Source organism: Pelodiscus sinensis, chromosome 5 (assembly GCF_052426305.1).
Source record: "Pelodiscus sinensis isolate ZL-2025 chromosome 5, ASM5242630v1, whole genome shotgun sequence".
Classification (NCBI taxonomy): Eukaryota; Metazoa; Chordata; order Testudines; family Trionychidae; genus Pelodiscus; species Pelodiscus sinensis.
The window spans coordinates 117,559,828-117,578,381 of NC_143056.1; the positions used below are offsets into that span (position 1 = coordinate 117,559,828).

The 18,554-nt window shown below is 48.4% G+C and overlaps 1 protein-coding gene across 2 annotated transcripts; it reads right to left on the bottom strand.

Moving 5' to 3' along the window:
• Nucleotides 1-10,171: 10,171 nt before the first annotated feature.
• LOC102447711 (uncharacterized) lies at nucleotides 10,172-18,554 on the bottom strand. Of its 2 annotated transcripts, none has more exons than XM_089778674.1 (5): nucleotides 18,373-18,505; nucleotides 16,952-17,050; nucleotides 14,922-15,011; nucleotides 13,226-13,410; nucleotides 10,172-12,972 (listed from the first exon to the last, which is right to left on the bottom strand). In XM_089778674.1, the coding sequence occupies exons 2-5, from the start codon at nucleotides 17,037-17,039 to the stop codon at nucleotides 12,124-12,126; spliced, it is 1,212 nt and encodes a 403-aa protein (XP_089634800.1). In that variant the 5' UTR covers nucleotides 17,040-17,050; nucleotides 18,373-18,505; the 3' UTR covers nucleotides 10,172-12,123. The 2 variants fall into 2 exon arrangements, with proteins under 2 accessions (XP_089634800.1, XP_089634801.1); XM_089778675.1 differs by having other exon boundaries at nucleotides 10,173-12,972; nucleotides 18,493-18,554.

Sequence of the window (18,554 nt, forward strand, 5' to 3'; positions counted from 1 at the left end):
GCTCGCAAGGATCTCCAGCTGTCTTCTTAGGCTGCAGCCCTTCCCAGTGCCAGCCCTCTTGAGGTCAAAGCAGCACAGTGGCAAGCCACTGGCGGCAATGATATACACACAAGAAACTTGGCATCTGAGGAATGTGAGTGCACCAGGCAGGTTATTTTTAAATTAAATTCTTCTTTAACGACATCTTAAGTAGCAAGTGAAAAGGAAACCAGACAAGAGCCTCACTTTCTCTTCTATGTGACTAAATACATTAGCATCTGCTCCCTGCAGCCTCAGCTTGCTGGTTTAACACATGGACATGCAAAAATCAACAGCGAAGACTAACTCTCTACTGGGAAACCAAGCAAGAGGGTTCCATACTCTGCAGATCTATTCAGCGTGGAAGAAAACCCTAGCACTAGATCATCGACTGCGGCAATTCAGAGTAGCTGATGGAGGTATGCTGATTTATATCAGCTGGTGATTTGGCCCCACAGCTTTGGGAACTAGATCCAAGATCAGATTTAATCATTGTGGGTCTTTGCTTCTCCTTCAACTAAGTTACAGTTAACAAAAGCAATTGACTGGGAAGGGGGTGTTAATAGACTCAGTTATAGATTCTACCAGGGCATACCTGTAGTCAACAAGAGGGACAATTTTAGATGTCATCAATAAATACAACTGACATACTTGAGAAAGCTAAGACTGATCATACTATTGGAGATGGGTTAACTGGAGGTTTAAAGTTTTCCCACTCAGCTGTGCCAGCAAAAGTCCAGATGCACCAGCACTTATCTCAAACTTAAAAAGCAAGTTCTGTTCCCCCTCACTCCTGTAACAGCAAGTTGGGTCAGTAAGAGACATGCAAAGGGCTCACCTAAGTCCCAAGCAGAAAAACAGACAGCACTGGTGGAAGGACAGGATCAACTGGCAAGCCACAGGCAGCTGGATGAGGGAGGAGGTATAAATGGGTTTCTCCGATGGCTCAGCAGAAAAGCCACCTGCTCTTTAAGGGCATGGAAATCTCCTCAGACCAATGATGTGTGAGGGTCCAGAAATACAGAGCACCTCCCTCGGCTGGAGCAGTCAGCCTAGCCAGCACTCAAAGTGTCTTGGAGGAGAGAGAAGCTGCAGTAACTCAGGGAGTCACTATAGGGTGGGGATGGAGAGGGACTCTGGCACAGAGTGATCATGGAGGAAGAACTCTTCATTAATAGCATTGATAAAGGCACCAATCTGGGCACACTTTGCATGCCTTAAAGCAGTGTTATTTAAACTGTGTTCCATGGTACACCAGTGTGCTGCGAGGCAATCAGAGGTGTGCCACAGAGAAAAACAGAATTCAAAATGGCCACCCTTAAAGGGACAGGTGACCTTTTTTTTTTTTTTTGCGCTCAACTGTCCCCCGACCCCCTTTTTTTTTTTTTTCTCCTCAGTAACTTGGTGTTCCTCATAAAAAAATTATGTTTGGTGTTCCTCAGTCTTAAAAAGTTTAAGAAACACTGCCTTAAAGACAAGAACATTCCTTCTTTGGATGCTCACTCAGGCTGTCATAACTTCCTTCCTTCCCCCGTCCCTCCGTGCCAGGTACAAGGCTGTGCAGTTTCTATATTTCACCTAAGTGTCCCAGGTGGCCCAAGGTGGAGCTCAGACAAAACTTCCCAAGCAAGAAGTGGGGGAAGGTGACTAGGAGAACATTCAATGTCATGGCCCACTAAGACCAGTCGGATAAGAGAAGGCTCTGGCAGGCCCATCAGGATGATTTGTGGCAGGACACATGCCTGCAAAGACCAAGAACCAGCTGTTGTCTTAACAGAAGCCATGTCTACACTACAGCTGTGACGGCACCACAGTGTAGATGCTTCCTATCACAAGAGAAGAGGGTTTTATCCAGTGGAATTCTTCCATTGATCTAGTTATGTCTACAACAGCAGTTAGGTCAACCTAAGCACAGCAGTCAGGGAGCAATATTTTTTAAAGCCCTGAGCAACATAGCCAGGTTGATTTAATGTTTAAGTGTAGACCAGGCCTAAGTGCAAATCAGGGATGTAAGGTCTGGTCTACATTACAAAGATAGGTCAATGCAAACCATCTTGTGTCGACCTAGTTAGGTATGTGTCTACACTTCAACTTGTCTCCCACTGAAGTAAGAGCCCTGTGATTGCAACACAGTAACACCATCTCCCCAAGTAGTGTTGAGCCATGAGCTGCTGGAGGACTGTTCTAGTCAACACAGCTTTTATACTCACATTGCATTGACCTCAGTACAACAACCATGGCTCAACACTACTTGGGGAGATGGTGTTACTGTGTTGCAATCACAGGGCTCTTACTTCAGTGGGAGACAAGTTGAAGTGTAGACACATACCTAACTAGGTCGACACAAGATGGTTTGCATTGACCTATCTTTGTAATGTAGACCAGACCTTACATCCCTGATTTGCACTTAGGCCTGGTCTACACTTAAACATTAAATCAACCTGGCTATGTTGCTCAGGGCTTTAAAAAATATTGCTAACATGGACCTCCCTTGCAAATTCCACTGCTCAGGTGTCAGAGACTGGAAGCCCTCCCGACCACCTTTTAAAACTCCACAACACACTTAGCAGTTCTCTGTTGTTGTGTGCAACTGCCTCATTGACTATGACAGTGACATGTTACAGATGCACTTTGGCCTGGACTAAAAGAGATTGGGTCTTCTGGGTGCATGGGGCAAAGAGGTTAGGGTAGCACAACTCCAAATTAACCGCAGAAAAGTGGACATCTACGAGCAGATTGAACAAGGGATGCAGGAGAATGGGTGAACCAGGGACTAGCAGCAGTGCCGCGGGAAAGAGAAGGAACTGCACAGACATACCAGATCAGGAAAGCCAACAGTCCAGTGCCAAGTTGTAGCCCTGACACTTTTACAAAGAGCTGCTTGCCATATTTGGTGGAGACCCCATCCCAATGCTGCACACCACTGTGGAACCTATCGAGAGCCCAAGTCACAGGCCCCTGCTATAAGGATGAGCAGAAGGAAAAAGAAGGGTGGGGGCTTGTAACTCAGGGAATCAGAGAAAATCCACCTATGCCATGAGCCAGAACCAGTTTAAGGCTCCAATGCAGTTCAGGCAGCCAAGCACATATAAGCCTGATGCAAGGGTAGGAATATATTTCCCGTTACAACAGAGATGGGGAACCTAAGGCCCAGGGGCTAGATGAAGCTCCCCATTTGCCTGGATCCAGCCCCCCAGGCTTGGGGCTCCCCTCCCAGAACTGGGAAGCCCGCACTGGCACTCCAGCCCCCTGGCCGCTGCTCCCCCAGCCCCTGCTAGGAATGTTAAATATCAGTTAATTGAATAGTAGAATAACCTCATGAATTTTTATCGATTAGTCGACTATTCTATATTCCCCAGGGGCGGGGCCAGCAGCCTCCGTATCAGAGGCGGCAGCACAGGGTGCCAGGCGGGAGCTGGTCTGTGAGGGGAGCCATTTTAAATACTAGCTCCCCTCATGGATCGGCTGCCTGTCTCCCTGTGCTGCTGCCTCTGATAAAGAGGCAGCAGCCCCTGTCTAGGGAGCAGTCTGAGCTACTGGACCTGGTGTGAGCCAGAACTGAGCCATAGTGGGGTTAGGTCCCAGACCCATCACAAGCCAGGACTGAGCCAGGCTGCTGGCCAGCCTGCTAAAAAATTTACTGGCAAGGTGTAGTCTATAGCATTAACCTATAAGCTTTTGCTTATTGGTTAATCAGTTACACTATTACATCCCTACCCACCGCAGGTCTGGAGCACACAAAATCTACTGGCCTAGGCCCCCCCAGGTGCTGGTATGTGAGGGGAATGTCTTTTTCCTTCTCAGTCGGGGCAATATCAGCGAGGGTTTGGTTGATGTTTTTTTGTTTGGTTGGTTTTTTTGTTTGTTCATTTTTTTGCTTCTTACTTGTGTGCGGCCCCTGACTGATTTTTCTGTGGGTCAGCAGCCCCCGACCCGAAAAAAGATTCCCCACCCCTGATTTACAATAATGCAGTAATGATACCCAAAACTTCACTAGAAGAAGTAATGGTGCAAAAGAGAGAGGTCATTATCTGCTTTACATTCCCTGCAGAGGTAGGCATGGGGGACCATGCCAAGCAGTTTGTTTACATACACAGGGGTGTCCTTTGCTTCTTTGGCAGGCACCATTGTAGTAAACAGGTTAGCAGCGACAGACCTAGCCGGCTTAGAAACTATGGCCGCTGCCGTATTCTCTGTACCTTTGTTACCTCTGGAGTGAGCTATCAGCCAAAAACACCACCACCTGTGGAAAATGGTGCTAACATTCATTACCACCCCTCAGTACTCCTACCTATACTGATATGCTGAGCAACTCTTTTCCCTCAACCTAGCAGGCCACGCTCTCCATGGTCCTGCGAGTGATGCTGCGCAAAAGCCAGATGTGTCAAAGAGCAATAGAACATGTCTCGTTTAAAACTTTAGGGGAGCAAGGGAAGGGAGCTGTGGACCTGAACATTCACTTTCCATTGGGACCATACAGACCATGGCACCTCCGTGTGTTTTGTCTGCAGCTGTTGTGTCCTTGAGGAGTCAGCAAAAGTTGTCGTGTAGATCCAGCCAATGAAGTCTGCATTTTGCATTCACTCCCTACCACCATTTCCCCTTCCCTGTCCCCTGTAGTCGTAGCATGTGAAACAGTGGTCCCCGAGCAGACAACATGATTGTAGCTTCAATCCAACTTCACTTTCACGTGATCAAAATTGACAAGCCCTCTGTCCCTTCTGCGCATGGTGCTTCAATACCATTGGAAGCATTTTTAAAAAGCAAACCACAGAGGAGGTGAATACCATCCGTCCCTTATAGTTTTAGGAAGTGAATAAGACCAATATGCACCAAAGAAAATAAAGGTGTTTCAGTCGTTTTATCATCACAGTAGCACCCTTGTGGCTAGCGGAATTCATGCACATTCACAATGTTGTAAGTGTATACACAGCATCGCCAGGGGCAGGGAACCTTTTTGGGTCAGGGGCCGCTGAACCACAGAAAAAATCAGTCAGAGGCTGCACACAAGTGAGAAGCAACAAACAAAAACAAAACAAAAAACCCTCACTGATATGGCCTCCAACTGAGAAGGAGAAAGACACTCTCCACATTCCCCTTGCACACCAGAGTTGGGGGAGGGGGCAGGCTAGGAGATTGTGTGTGTTCCAGCCCGGCGGTAGTGCATGGGCAGGGAGTGACTGGAGTGCCAGTGAGGAGTCCCCAATGTTGGGGGGGCACCCTGAGCATCCAGGGCCAGATCCAGGCAAACCTGAAGCCACATCTGGCCCCCGGGCCTTAATTTCCCCACTCCGATCTAGTACAAAAGGACCCCAAAGAAGGCTCAAGGAGATACTCTTAGGCTGTGTCTAGACTGCATCCCTTTTCCGTAAGAGGGATGCAAATTAGACACATCGCAATTGCAAATGAAGCGGGGATTTAAATCCCCCCCATTTCATTTGCATAAAAATGGCTGCCGCTTTTTTCCGGCTCGGAGCTTTGCCGGAAAAAAGTGCCAGTCTAGACGCAGATCTTTCGGAAAATAAAGCCTTTTCCGAAAGATCCCTTATTCCTCTTAAAATAAGGGATAAGGGATCTTTCGGAAAAGGCTTTATTTTCCGAAAGATCTGCGTCTAGACTGGCACTTTTTTCCGGCAAAGCTCCAAGCCGGAAAAAAGTGGCAGCCATTTTCATGCAAATGAAGTGGGGGGGGGATTTAAATTCCCGCTTCATTTGCAATTGTGATGTGTCTAATTTGCATCCCTTTTTACAGAAAAGGGATGCAGTCTAGACACAGCCTTAAAGATCAACTCTAGCAACCCTCCCCGCCACCCCACACACTCAGAGATACTTCATCATGAAGGGTGTCAGGATAGGTTATGGTGTTTCCAAATTTCCACCTCAGAAGAAAGTACCATGCTTTTGGCAGAACAACATGGACAGGGCTGTGACTGTCTTTTCTCAGGTAGTCTGCTGTGTGCATCAAAATGGACACAGGTTCCTCCTCTAGCAGCCCAGGGGAGGGTCAGAACATGGCAGAACTGAAATGCACTGTGGGAAAAGAGCATTAGAATCCTAGCCCCAGTGAAGTCAATAGTAATATTCTTCCCAATGATAACGGGCCAGGATTTCATTCGGCTACTTAGCACTATTCATCTATTGCAAAGTAACGGAGGACTAGTATCAGAGACTTCATGTTACGGGTGAGAAAAAGACACACAGAGTGGAAGTGACTTGCCCAAGGGTGCAAAGTAAGAATTAGAAATCAAGGTCCTACATTCCCAGGCCTGCTCTGCCCTCCCCTCCCTCCAACTCCACTGGCATGTCAATACAAAATCCCCTCAGGCATCACCTTTAAAACAAGTTAAGTCTTTAGCAGCAAGTGGCAGGCTCACTGCCGCAGACTTCCTGTTCTGCCACCTTCCAGCATCAGAGCAACCACAGATGCTGTTGCTTGCAGTACTGCAGAGGAACAAAAAGCCTGCAATGTGAAGGGCTAATGTCTCACCTTAGCAGCAAATAAGTTTCCCCCCTCACAAGAAGTGAAATTTGCAATGGAAATCCACTCCCCAAGCAACCCTTTTGTAGGACGGAGGTGAAAAGGAGATAGGGAGCTAGAAAGGTCTATAGCAGGGCTACTCAACTCAATATTCACAACACATACCAGGGCTGCAACTTAAGTGTGGTTGCACATACATGCAAATAGCTTCTTTCACACTGAGGGGCATGAATACAAAGATTAAGATAAGACTGCACAACACACAGGCCACATTTAAGTCAGTTCTGCTGATATTAATAAAATGCAACACTTACCCAATTTCCACCCATATGACAGCACTTTTAATGAGCAATGACAGTCCAGGAATTTAACTACTAAAATGCATATTAACAAAAGACCATTATATTGACTAGTTTTTTGTTTTGTCTCCCACCCGTAGGCTGCATGTTGAGCCCCACATAAACCCAAACTGCACCGCGTGCCGCAAAGAAATGGGCTGCGGGCCGCATGGGGTCCACAGGCCGCGTGTTGAGTAGCCCTGGTCTATAGATTTATTATGTATACCCATCCTGTAGCATTAGGGACTAGACCCTCAGCAGGTATAAACCGATGCAGTGCCACAGAAGTCAATGGACCTATACTAAATAATACCAGCTGAGAATCGGATTCTATGGCTGCAAAGCCACTTCAGGGCTCTTGGAAGTACACAGAAAGATTTTTAGCTCAGAAGAAACCTCTTGCTGAGGGGAAGCAAAAAGGTGATACACATTATGTATTACTGGTGCTGCCTCTCTCATTCCAGGAGCAAGCATGGGTTTAAAACTGCATCCCTATTTTCTTAACTTTTAGCCAAGGAGTTATTTATTTGGAGGGGAGGGGAACCTTTTCCTTTGCACTATTATTTCTATTAGGGTAGTACGGAGGAAGATCAAGGATCCGGGCCCCATGTGAACTAGACTCTGTGCAGACAAGTAAAGATAAGCTTTGACAGCAAAGGCTTTCTGCTACACAGAAACACAATCTAGTTGCTGAATGGGACTGCAAATCAAGTTTACTTAAAAAAAAAAAAAAGTCACACCAAAACTTCATGCAAATGACATTCCCCTCCAGTGAAGCCCAGTGAACAGTCACATGGACACAGGGTACATGAAGACAAACTTGGCTTTTACAGTGCAGTATCACAGCTGAAAAGATGTCTCCTTTTTGCCATCTGCTGGTAGACCAGCAGCACAGCAGAGATTCACCTTGGTTCTCTCTTCCCAGCACCCACCCCACAAATTTTCTTTCCTTGAGACTGGCCCTCAATCCCAAGAGACAAGACAGCAGATCGTACAATTTGGCTGTTAAACCAAAATAGACATTAGGGATGACACACCTTTCTGGGGCTTAACAATAATGGAGGCCCTCCTCAAATACCTGCAGCAGCTTGCAATGCTCAGGTAGTCCCTGTGCTAGACAGTAGCCAGCTTTGCAGGAGAACGCACATCACCGACGGTGGGATATTGAAAAGCACCAACCTGTACTAGGAGTAGACAACCCATTGACCCTATTTTTCCATGAAGTTTGATAACGGAGAAGACGCTGGACTTGTTCCAGGAAACGGTAGCCTCAGCAAGCCAGTCTCCTTCTCAACTTATTTCTCTGCCTTGATGTTACTAAGGAAATGACAGTAACTACTGCTAATACTATCATCTGCTCTGGCTGCTTATTCCTCCCACACAGCCTCATCCTACTTCCAGTGGTATCTGTGGGAGTTTTGCCATTATCTTCCACAGCAGAAGGATCTAAAGTACTTATCTGGCCCCTTTTACCAGCGTACAGATCTTCAACACCCCTGTGAGTAGGGAAGTTCTACTCCTCCCCTCTTACAGGTAAGGAACCAACACACAATGAAACTCAGTAATCTGGCCTGGTACATACAGGGAAAGGAACCCAACCCAGGTCTCTGCAGTCTAAGGCCAGTGCTGTATCGAGTGGATCACCCTTCCTCGTAGGATCAGAACCATACACTATTCATCCCCTTTGGCTTGGTCTACATGGACATCTTCCCATCAAGTTTCCTCATCATCCCAGCTCCAGCAGTGGTAAAGATGATAGGAATATGGGTTTACACAGATGACCTCTGTGCTCAGAACAGGCCTAGTGAAGGTGGAGTTTATAACGCTTAAGCTACGAATATCCCACCTACACTCACAGCTACCAGCCAGGAGATAAACTGGCAGCAACGGGACTGGGAAAAGCGAGGGAAAATGGGACGGTAGACCAGGTCTGTGTGACAGAAGAGATTACTATGGAAGAACATAGTGTTTCCAGCAAAGAGAGACAGGCTTGGTCTACACTGGAAAGTGACATCTTCATAGCTACCTTAGTCAGGGGTGTGAAAACATCCCTGACAGGACTCCTGGACTCCCAATACAGCTACGATAACAGAAGACTTTCTGCCAATATAGGTAACTTCATTTGGGGAGGTGGTATCCCTCCATTGACAGAAAAAGGCCTTCTGTCACTGTAGGCTGTGGCTGCACCAGGAGGCCATACTGGCATAGCTACATCAATGCAGCAATGAGAGTATAGCCTCTGTAGCATAGATGTACCCACGACTTCCTGGGAGGAACGTCTGCTGCTGCTTAAATTCCTCTGCAAGAGGCTATTTTTCAGAGATGCTTCTTTAGGAACAGAAAAGAAAGAGCTAGCAGTCGCATTTCTAAATAGGCAGTTTCCTGCAGCAGCCCTTTAGCAAAACAGGTTAACGGCATTGCTTCTGATCTTACTATCGCCAGATATGCAAACCATGCTTCCCAAAGCGAAACAAGTCTTCACGATTTTCTCCAGGGACTCTACTGCAATCTCTTCAGATAAACAACATTCTTGCTTCACACAAAACTGCACAGTTCAGCCACAAATTGCCCACGGATCCTACAAATAGTTGCTCAGAACTAGGAGTGATGCCCAGAACTGGTGAGTTATCCAATTCATTTCCACAGCACCCACTACATTTCCTACACCCACGGGAGTCCTAAGCTTGCTCCACACCCTTCCCAGACTTCACGAGTTCCTTATATGCTGGCCAAGCTGAAGGAGAAGTACCAGAGTCCAGATAGGCAAGGCAGGTATGGACTAGGGATATTAGCTATCGTATAATTCAATAGTTGTGTAACTGCATAAAATACTACCAGTCATACGACTATGCAATGGTCCCCAGGGGCGGGGCCAGCAGTCAGTCCGTTTCAGCCCCACTCCTAGGGAGTTCCCTGCCACCCCACGCTGCTGCCTCTATATCAGAAGCAACAATGAGGAGTAACAGGCAGGAGCTGGTTTGTGAGGTGAGCCAGTTTAAAAACCAGCTCCTTTCACAGACTGACTGCCTGCCGCCCCTTGCTGCTGCCTCTGATACAGAGGCAGCAGTGCAGGCTGGCAGCAGGGTCCCAGCTCCCCATGGACAGAGGCTGCTCCACAAAATAGGGGCTTCTGCCATGAAGCATCCTCTGCTGGCATTGGACTGAGGCTCTCCGCGGAGAGAGGCTTCTCCAGGGGATGCGGAGTAGTTTCTTTCCGCAGGGCACTCAGGCCTGCTGCAGACAGAGGCTGCTTCGTGGCAGCTTCCCGTCCCCCCACACTGCTGCTGCCTCTGATAGAGGCAGCAGCGCAAGGGTGCGGGTCAGGTGGCACTGCAGAGCCAGTGCTGGCAGAAACTGGCTTTTAAGCCAGTTCCCCGCCTCCCCCCCCCGCCATTGCTGCCTCTGATACAGAGGCAGCTGGGGGACGAAATGTGTGTAGTCAGCAAGATTAGCTGATAAACCTAGGTTTATTGGTTAATCATATAGTCAAGGACACGCTGACATCCCTAGTATGGACTTTTATTTAAGAGTTTTGTTACTTCTTTACAACTTCAAATCTTGGCCTGAAAGGATAAGGAGAGCCGAGGTCATAAAAGTTGATGGTCTCATCACTTTGCTGTTTTAATAAAGTAGTGTAGCATTTCCAAAATCATAGGTGGATCAAACAGTCCTATCCCCTTCCCACTTCCCCCAACCATGGGGCCATAAGTTCCAGTGACGGGTTCAGACTACCCAATGGGTTAGTATAGTAATGAAGCCACCAGGCCACTACCTTCATAATCTTGGGGAGGAGGGAGATCAGAAGTAACAGATCTATGGGATGTTTCCTTAGCGCAGGCAGTCCAACAGTGCAAGGTGGAACACCAGCAAGCTCCTTGTAGTCTGTACAAATTATCAGAGTGGCTCAAACTGGAAGCCAGGGCCAGGAAGAAACCCAGCAAGCATCAGGAAAATCAAAGAGTCAAGAGAGCAACGATGTCCAAGTGTGAGAAAGGGCGGGAGAAAGAGTAATTCTTAGCTAGAGTCTGAAGGAGGAGAAGATCCATGCAGCAAAAACAAAAGGAAACGCTCATCAGACCCTTGAGAGGAGCTTTGCTCTGAGCTGGAGGAGAAGCCATGTGCTGTCAGTGGCCACCCTGATCAGCAGCAGACAATGAAACTTCAAGAAGAGATTATGCTGGTGAACTGGGATGACCATCTCAGAATGATGAATGTGACTGTAGCTCCAAGAACAGCTCAGCCTGGGCTCCTTCCGTCTGAGGTTTAGGCAAGTATAAGATCTGGGCACACCACAGAGCATCTGCCTAAGAATCCACAGAGACTGGACTACTGCACTGTTGTCCTGGGCTTGGAGGAATCCCCATGTAAAGTTGCTAGGAGATAGTGGGAGAGTAGGCTGACTGGCACACCTTAACCAATCATCCACTGCCAATGCTGCAACACTCGTCCTTCCTTCCCCCCCCATCTTTTTTCTCACCTCATGCATCCTCTCAACTCTTCTATTATTAGACTGTAAACACTTGGGGCACAGGGGCCTGGCTTTTCTCCTTAGAACCGTAGAACTGGAAGGGACCTTGAGAGGGTATCTAGTCCAGTCCCCTGCCCGCACCGCAGGACTAAGCATTACCTAGCCTATTCCTCCCAAGTGTTTGACTAACCTGCTCTTAAAAATCTCCAATGCTGAAAGCACTGTGCACACTACAGGCACGGCCTATGGGTCACAGAATAATGAGTCCTATGTGGCACCAGAGGACACTAGTCCAATGTCGTTCCACACTGAAACGAGGCCCCTTTGTCTGCAGTTCCAAATGGGGGTCTGATCCCAGAAATGCCACCTGTTTTCAGGTGTAACACGTCCTCTTTGCCCAAATCACAACTCTCCCCACAACCTCTAGCCTAGTGGAGAAAACTGGCTCTGGACATGGTGCCTTCCATAAGAAACTAGCATATGCTGCCCTATGTCTTACCTACCCCACCTTTACGGAGGATCTAACCAAGGTGTGCCTTGAGGTTCCCTCCCAGTAACCCTAATCCAAAGCGTGACGTGCCATGGAGACACCATCTCACACTCACTTCTGCTACACTATAGCCACCGACCAGGACAGCCACCTGCTTTGTGGCACTAGCCACAGCTACCAGAGCATGTGCCAGCAACTAGAACAACTACAACAGAACAACTACAGTCACCACGGTAAGGGAGATGAAGGCTTTTCTTTTTTGGCTGCCTCGGATTCCACTTCTGTCCTAGTACCAAAGAGAACAGCACCTGTCTCTTGCCACAGTGTCCTTTTAAGTCCATGCTACCTTCCGGGACATGGAGAGCTTCAAACACTCCATGTCCATGTCACCGGGCTGCAGGGACCTCTCCAGGCCCACCAGCATATCCCGATGACACTCACGAATGTTCAGCGGGTACCTGGCCCTCACAAATTCATAAGCTGCCATCAGCCTCATGTTGTGCTTCACCATCAGGTACTGGATGACACAGGTCGGGGCCAGGGAATAACCATCCAGGCAGTGGATTAGAACCCGCTTCCTTTTCTCCAGAGAGGCCTCAATGCACTCATTAATGTCCCAGAAGCAAGGCTCCCTCAGGGCAGGACACCCCCCATTCAGGGGGCCCTGGATGTCCACCTTGAGGCGGGACCAGCTGTGCTGGAGCCCTTCTCGACTGCATGTGCACGGAATGACATTCAGGCTGCAGCTGCTGGGCAGGCTGCTCATGTCGATGATGCTGTCGATGTTGTTCCTGCACAGCACCCTCCCACAGTAGGCCGCATTGAGGTTCCCCAAATAGATGCAGTCCATCACCCTGCCGATGATGGGCTCTGAGAAGTTGAAGTATTCCGGTCCCCCTGACTTTGTGTCGCAGGGCTCCTCAGGCTTTGCAACCCCCTTTTGGCTGTAGTGGTGGGACTTCTTGGAACCAGAGCAGGGCAGAGGGTTGGAATCCAACTCCACACCGCTGTGCCGAGATGGCGGAGAGAACAGGGAGAACCGGCTGGAGGATTTGGCTTTGGCGAGCGGTCCCACTGGACTGGACAGGGAGGGAGAATCAGACCTGGAGGCACAGAAAAGGGACGCCCGCTCCAGAGACCCTGTGCTGCTGGCTGTCCCTCCGCTGTGAGCCTGCTCCATCTGTAAGACAAAGAGACCAGTAAGACTGCTGCTCCAGCTGCTCGTGAAGGCCTGAGAGAACAGGGCTCTAGCAGAGGGGGCCAGACATGGCAGTAGGCCCGGCCAAGCAGTCAAGATATCAAATTGGTACTGGAGCAGAAGACATGAGAGGCTTTAAAAACCTCCAACATTTCTAGACCCAGACATCTAACGAGTCATTTCCCCTTGTATCAGACATAGTCCATGCCACAAACACACCCAAATCACTCCCCACCTGAACCTGCAGACTCCTCCGCCATCTCTGGGACACCAGACCATCAGAGTGGCCATCCCCATCTGAGGAGAGTGAAAAGCAGAGCGTCCGATGTTTCCTGGTGGGCAGCTGGGGTGCAGGGGACACATTGTCCAGCTGTCGATTCAGGGCTTCATTCTTATTCATCATCAAGTTTGGACAGGAGCCTGCGGGGATAGAAAAGACCAGCCATGCACAGAGAGTGTTTTCATTATAACAATCTGCCTTGTAAAGACACAGGGTTCCATGCATCTTAATAAGCCTTACTTCAACACTCCCTCTAATGTTCAGCTGCTGCTGCAGGAATATTGTGATTCACTGAGAGAAGAGCTTGAAGCAATTATAGGAAGAGTATTTTCACTGGGTATTCCAGGGGACTCAGATGCTACAGTGAAATCTTTTTCAGCCTATTTGTCAACATGCTTGCAGTTTTCCCACTTCTTGAGAGGTGAAACAATAAAATATTGAGCTACGAATCCATTTGCTTCCACAGTGTTTCAATACAGAATTTCAGTGAAGACCCAATGGTTCCCAAGAGCCCTTTTTTACATAGAAGATAGTGCCTAATAGCTTTACTGTGCAGTACCTCATATCTATAAAAACACTAGTGCTAATCAGTCCTCAGATCCCTGTAAGTCAAGGTTTAAAGGAGGAGAGGAAACTGAGGCAAAGAGGCAGAATGATTTGTCTCACAAGCCACAGAAAAGCTCAATGAGCCATAATTTTATGCCACACTTCTTACTCCTCCCCCCTCCAAATGTTCTGTTCCATATGGAAGGAACAACACATACAGCTGACAGATCAGTTTCACTCCCTCTACCTCCACCTGTAGAGCACAGAGAAAGCCGAAAGAATGCTACAGCAGGGAGAGAAGTCCCAATGCACGCAGCATGTATCTCTCTCTAATTATGCTAATGCACAGCTGGTTTGGGAGTAGGGTGTGTTACACCTGAGTAACAGATCCACCTACCCTCTGAACATCAGCCTCCCACCTACCAGCTTTCTAGTCAGAACCAGAATTAGAAGCCATGTGTTTGTAGCTCCCAGCCAAGGATTCAGAGCATATAGTGCTAAGGAAGCTGAGATATAACTATACATATTCTTTAACTACAGAGTTCAGCAGAAGGCAACTGCAAAAGCCTCTCTCTCCCCCACCCTCCTTCCTCCCCACCCCATTTCCAAACCAGTTAACAGTTAGCTTCTCCAATCCAAGATCATGGATTTTAAGAAGCACTGACCATGAATTCACCAATCTGTGCTCAAACTGAGACTGCCACATAAGTGCGTGCATGTCAGTCTCTGCCCCCACAGAGCTTACAATCTAGAGACACAAGCGTCTGGGCGGAACATGCAAGATGCACAGATTGAGATCCAAGTAGGTTTACATGATTAACATTTTAAATCCCCTTCATGCCTCCCACCTCTGAACCACTAAAGCTTTTTTGAGTCATTAAGGCACTAAGTAGTAACAGCAGGGCTGGAAACCCTCTATATATGTGTTCAAGAAGAGAGCAATAGCCCATCCACACTCCACACAAAGCTCCAAGGCCAGTGACTTCCCTGCTAACCAGATGCGCCTCAATATTTGTTTTGCTGCTCTCCGTTTCCCCAGAAGATGTGTAAAAGCCAGGTTTAAAAATAGGCAGCAGCTTGGAACATTTCACCTGCCTACACCCACCTGTGCAGTGCTGGGGAAGAGCCACAGAAGAGGAGAGCTGCAAGGAGCTGGGCATCTTAAAGGTTTTCTGAAGGTGCTTTACAATCAAGCCTGGAAAAGTGAAAGGGACATGAATATTAGCAAAGGCATAGCTTGAGTGATATGCTATATCAGGGCTGCTTCATATTATTAAGTACAGACCCATAGGACGGGCAGCAATTGCTCACAAGCATCCTGCCGCAGCCTATGACTAAGCAACATCTAAACAGGTAGGGTACGTCTAGACTGGCATGATTTTCCACAAATGCTTTTAACGGAAAAGTTTTCCGTTAAAAGCATTTGCGGAAAAGAGCGTCTAGATTGGCACCGACGCTTTTCCGCAAAAGCACTTTTTGCGGAAAAGCGTCCGTGCTAATCTAGACGCGCTTTTGCGCAAAACAAATCTGAGCTGTCTACACTGGCCCTTTTGCTCAAAAGGACTTTTGCCTGAACGGGAGCAGCATAGTATTTCCGCAAGAAGCACTGATTTCTTACATGAGATCGTCAGCGTTCTTGCGGAAAGTCAAGCGGCCAGTGTAGACACAGCCGTACAGTTCAGCCCCAGATATGCCACATGTAAAGGGTTACATTATGCTAGCCAGAAGCTCCTCGCTGTGCTGCAGAAACCACAAATCCAAAGTGAAGATGCTTCCAAGTACTAAAGACCTGGCAACCCACTTCCACTCTGAGCAGGGCTTAGAACAGGGATGGGGACCTTTTTGGGGTGGGGGACCACCGACCCACACAAAAATCAGTCACGGGCCACACAGACATGAGAAGCAAAGTGAGAAGCTCCTGACTGAGAAGGAAGACGACACTCCTCACACTCCCCTCGCACACCAGAGCACTAGTAGATTTTGTGTGCTCCAGCCTGTGAGCGGGGGGCTGAAGCGCCAGCACAGGCTCCCCAATGTGGGGGGATCCCTGAGCCTTGGGGGCCGCATCCAGCCCCCTGGCCAGATTTCCCCATCTCTGGCTTAGAAGATGCAGCGCAGGCAACAGAGATCATGGGCCAATGCTTCAATGAGCTGAAATCCTTTCTCCTCCCATGCCAGAGATCTTACGATACAATAATCAGGTTTTATTCCACAGCCTCCTAAAACCAGCTTCCCCAGAATAATCTGCCTATTACAGAGTCCCTTCCTAAAGAACACATTTAAGATGTGACCAGTTTCCAGCTAACCTCAGAATAGGACAACACAAACACCATTTTCAGACGATCGTCACACTAGGGATGTTCAATTTTGATTTAATCAGCTAATCAAGTATCTGATGAAATGTCTGCTGTGCCTCTGCCTTTTAAATGTAGTAAGAGCCACCCGCAGCCCTTACTACATTTAAAAGGCCGAGACACAGCAGTCAGGACCCAGCGTGCTTCAGTCCCCACTTGTGCCATTTCTCCCACTGTGCCTCTGCCTCCCCTACCCCACTGCGGAGATGATGCTGGGGAGAACCGTCTCCTGCTCCCCTCCTTGCTGCCTCAGTTACAGGGGCAGCAAGGGGGAGGGGAAGCAACTAGTTGAGTAGTGATTCGACTACCCGATAAGGCTAGGTTTATTGAGTACTCAACTAGTAGCTTTCATCCCTACTTCACACCTCTCCTGGCTTCCACTCTATCCATGATCGATCCCCTTATCTCTAGTATTACAGTGCCTCCAAAACAGCAGCCTCCCACATCCTTGTGAAGTAGGTCAGCCTCTGCCATTTTGCAGAAGGAGAAGTGGCAGCATAGAGACATTAAATGACTGCCCAAAGTCATTACCAAATCTGGAAATAGAACCTAGGAGTTTGGCTTTTCATGCCCCACACTAACCCTTAGGTCACAAGCCTTCTTTGTAGGTGGTGGCAGGAAGGAGAAACAGTCGGCTTTGAAATATACATTAGCCTTTGAAACCAGCTGAGAATGACGTTGTTGCAGCTCCTACATCTTTCCCTCCAGGAACTCCTGTTGGATTAGTCTGGGCTCACATCCTATTCCCCCCATCCCTCCCTCCCCGCCCCCGCACACTCACCTGTTACCCCATTCCTCTTTGAATTGCATTTTTTGTCCAGAAGCTTGAAGGCTATGAAATCCTTGTGCCATTTCTCTACCGACTCCATTGTCCTTGGAGCTGCAACAGTGAAAAAAACAAGAAATCAAGACCTACACACACAGCTGCTCACCTTTAACATTGGGAGATCTGGCCTGCTGGGAAACAGAAGAATGAAGCTGCCAAGCCACACAACAACTGGTTCTTTTTTTCTGATAAGATCACATCACATAATAGCGTGTGTATATAAAAGGGAGATAAGCCTGAACCTAATCTCGAATGCAGCCATGCCCCAAATTTCAGGGTGTTTGCAAAATTTGGGGCCATATATAAAATAAGCTCAGATTGGACATAAACAAGCTTTTAAAAGCCTTTTCTTGTGTACGGTGAGAAAAGCTCGGCTTCCCACTTGAAAGAAATCACAGTCTGAGTAGCTGCACATACATAGATAACATTAAGCAGTTTTGGACAATGGAGTCAGCAGCAACTGCCCTTACAATTCATAATCATGGAGCTGGCCTGTACTTCAGATAGGGAAGCAACTTTGTTGTCCATGGTCAGTTATGATTTTCACCACTGGGCCCAATCGGTCCCATTAAATATAGCCCAAAACCAAGTATTGTATTAGTTACTTGTCATCTGCTAGGAGGTAAATTAAGAGAGAAACCTTAAGGGTGGGAAAAAAAATCCCACATCTCTATTGTAACATTGATAACTGCAGCAGATTATTCTGGGAGAGAGAAAGGGTTTTTTTTCCCTCTTGCTGGAACCCCACAAAACCTGGTCCAGAAAGTGATAAGAGACGGGAAAAGAGAGAGGTGACAATTCTAAAGCACTACACTGCAATAGCCGTGTAATCATCTTAACTTTTAAGAGACTGATCCAAAACTAACAAAAAAGCAGGAGCGAGAACGTGAGCTCTTGGGGAGTGTCCAAAAGCCTAGTGCCCATCCAAACTTTGGACAGGTAAGAGCAGCAAGTCCTGGGCTGGAGGAGTATTGGTACCAGGAGCCAGCAGCGGGGAGCAGGTGCCAAGGGATTAACCAGGAAAATAAATGCACACACAGAAGCTAGTGCCTGCTTTGGGGAGTTGGAACTACTTTGCAAGCCCACAGGCACCCCAGAACACAGGTGGGGAGAGCCCCACGGCAGCAGGGAGGGATGAGGCAGCCCTCCCCTACTCACCACTGCTGTTCCCCAAGAAAGACGGGTCTGAGAGGAGACACAGAGGAGAGACACCCGCTTCATTCCCCTCCTCCAGCTTCGGCACAAAGACCCCGCGCCTCAGCCTAGTGCCTCCTTCCCAGTCCCACACTCCCCGTCACCCACCCCCTGCAAACTCAACTCCAGCCCAGGCTGGCTCAGCCCCCCGCACCCCTCCCACGCAGCCCCCAAAGTCTCACCCCACCCAACACATTCCCAGCCAGCCCCCGCCGGAGCGTCCGCAAGCAACGCCTGGCCGCTGTAGGAAGTTCTCCCTGGCGCTCAGAGCCACCCCGCAGGACTCCCCGGGGAAGTTTTACCGGCGCGAGGGCGGGGATCCCGGGGGCGCGCGGCGCCGGGGCTGCAGCCTCGGATGATCCGC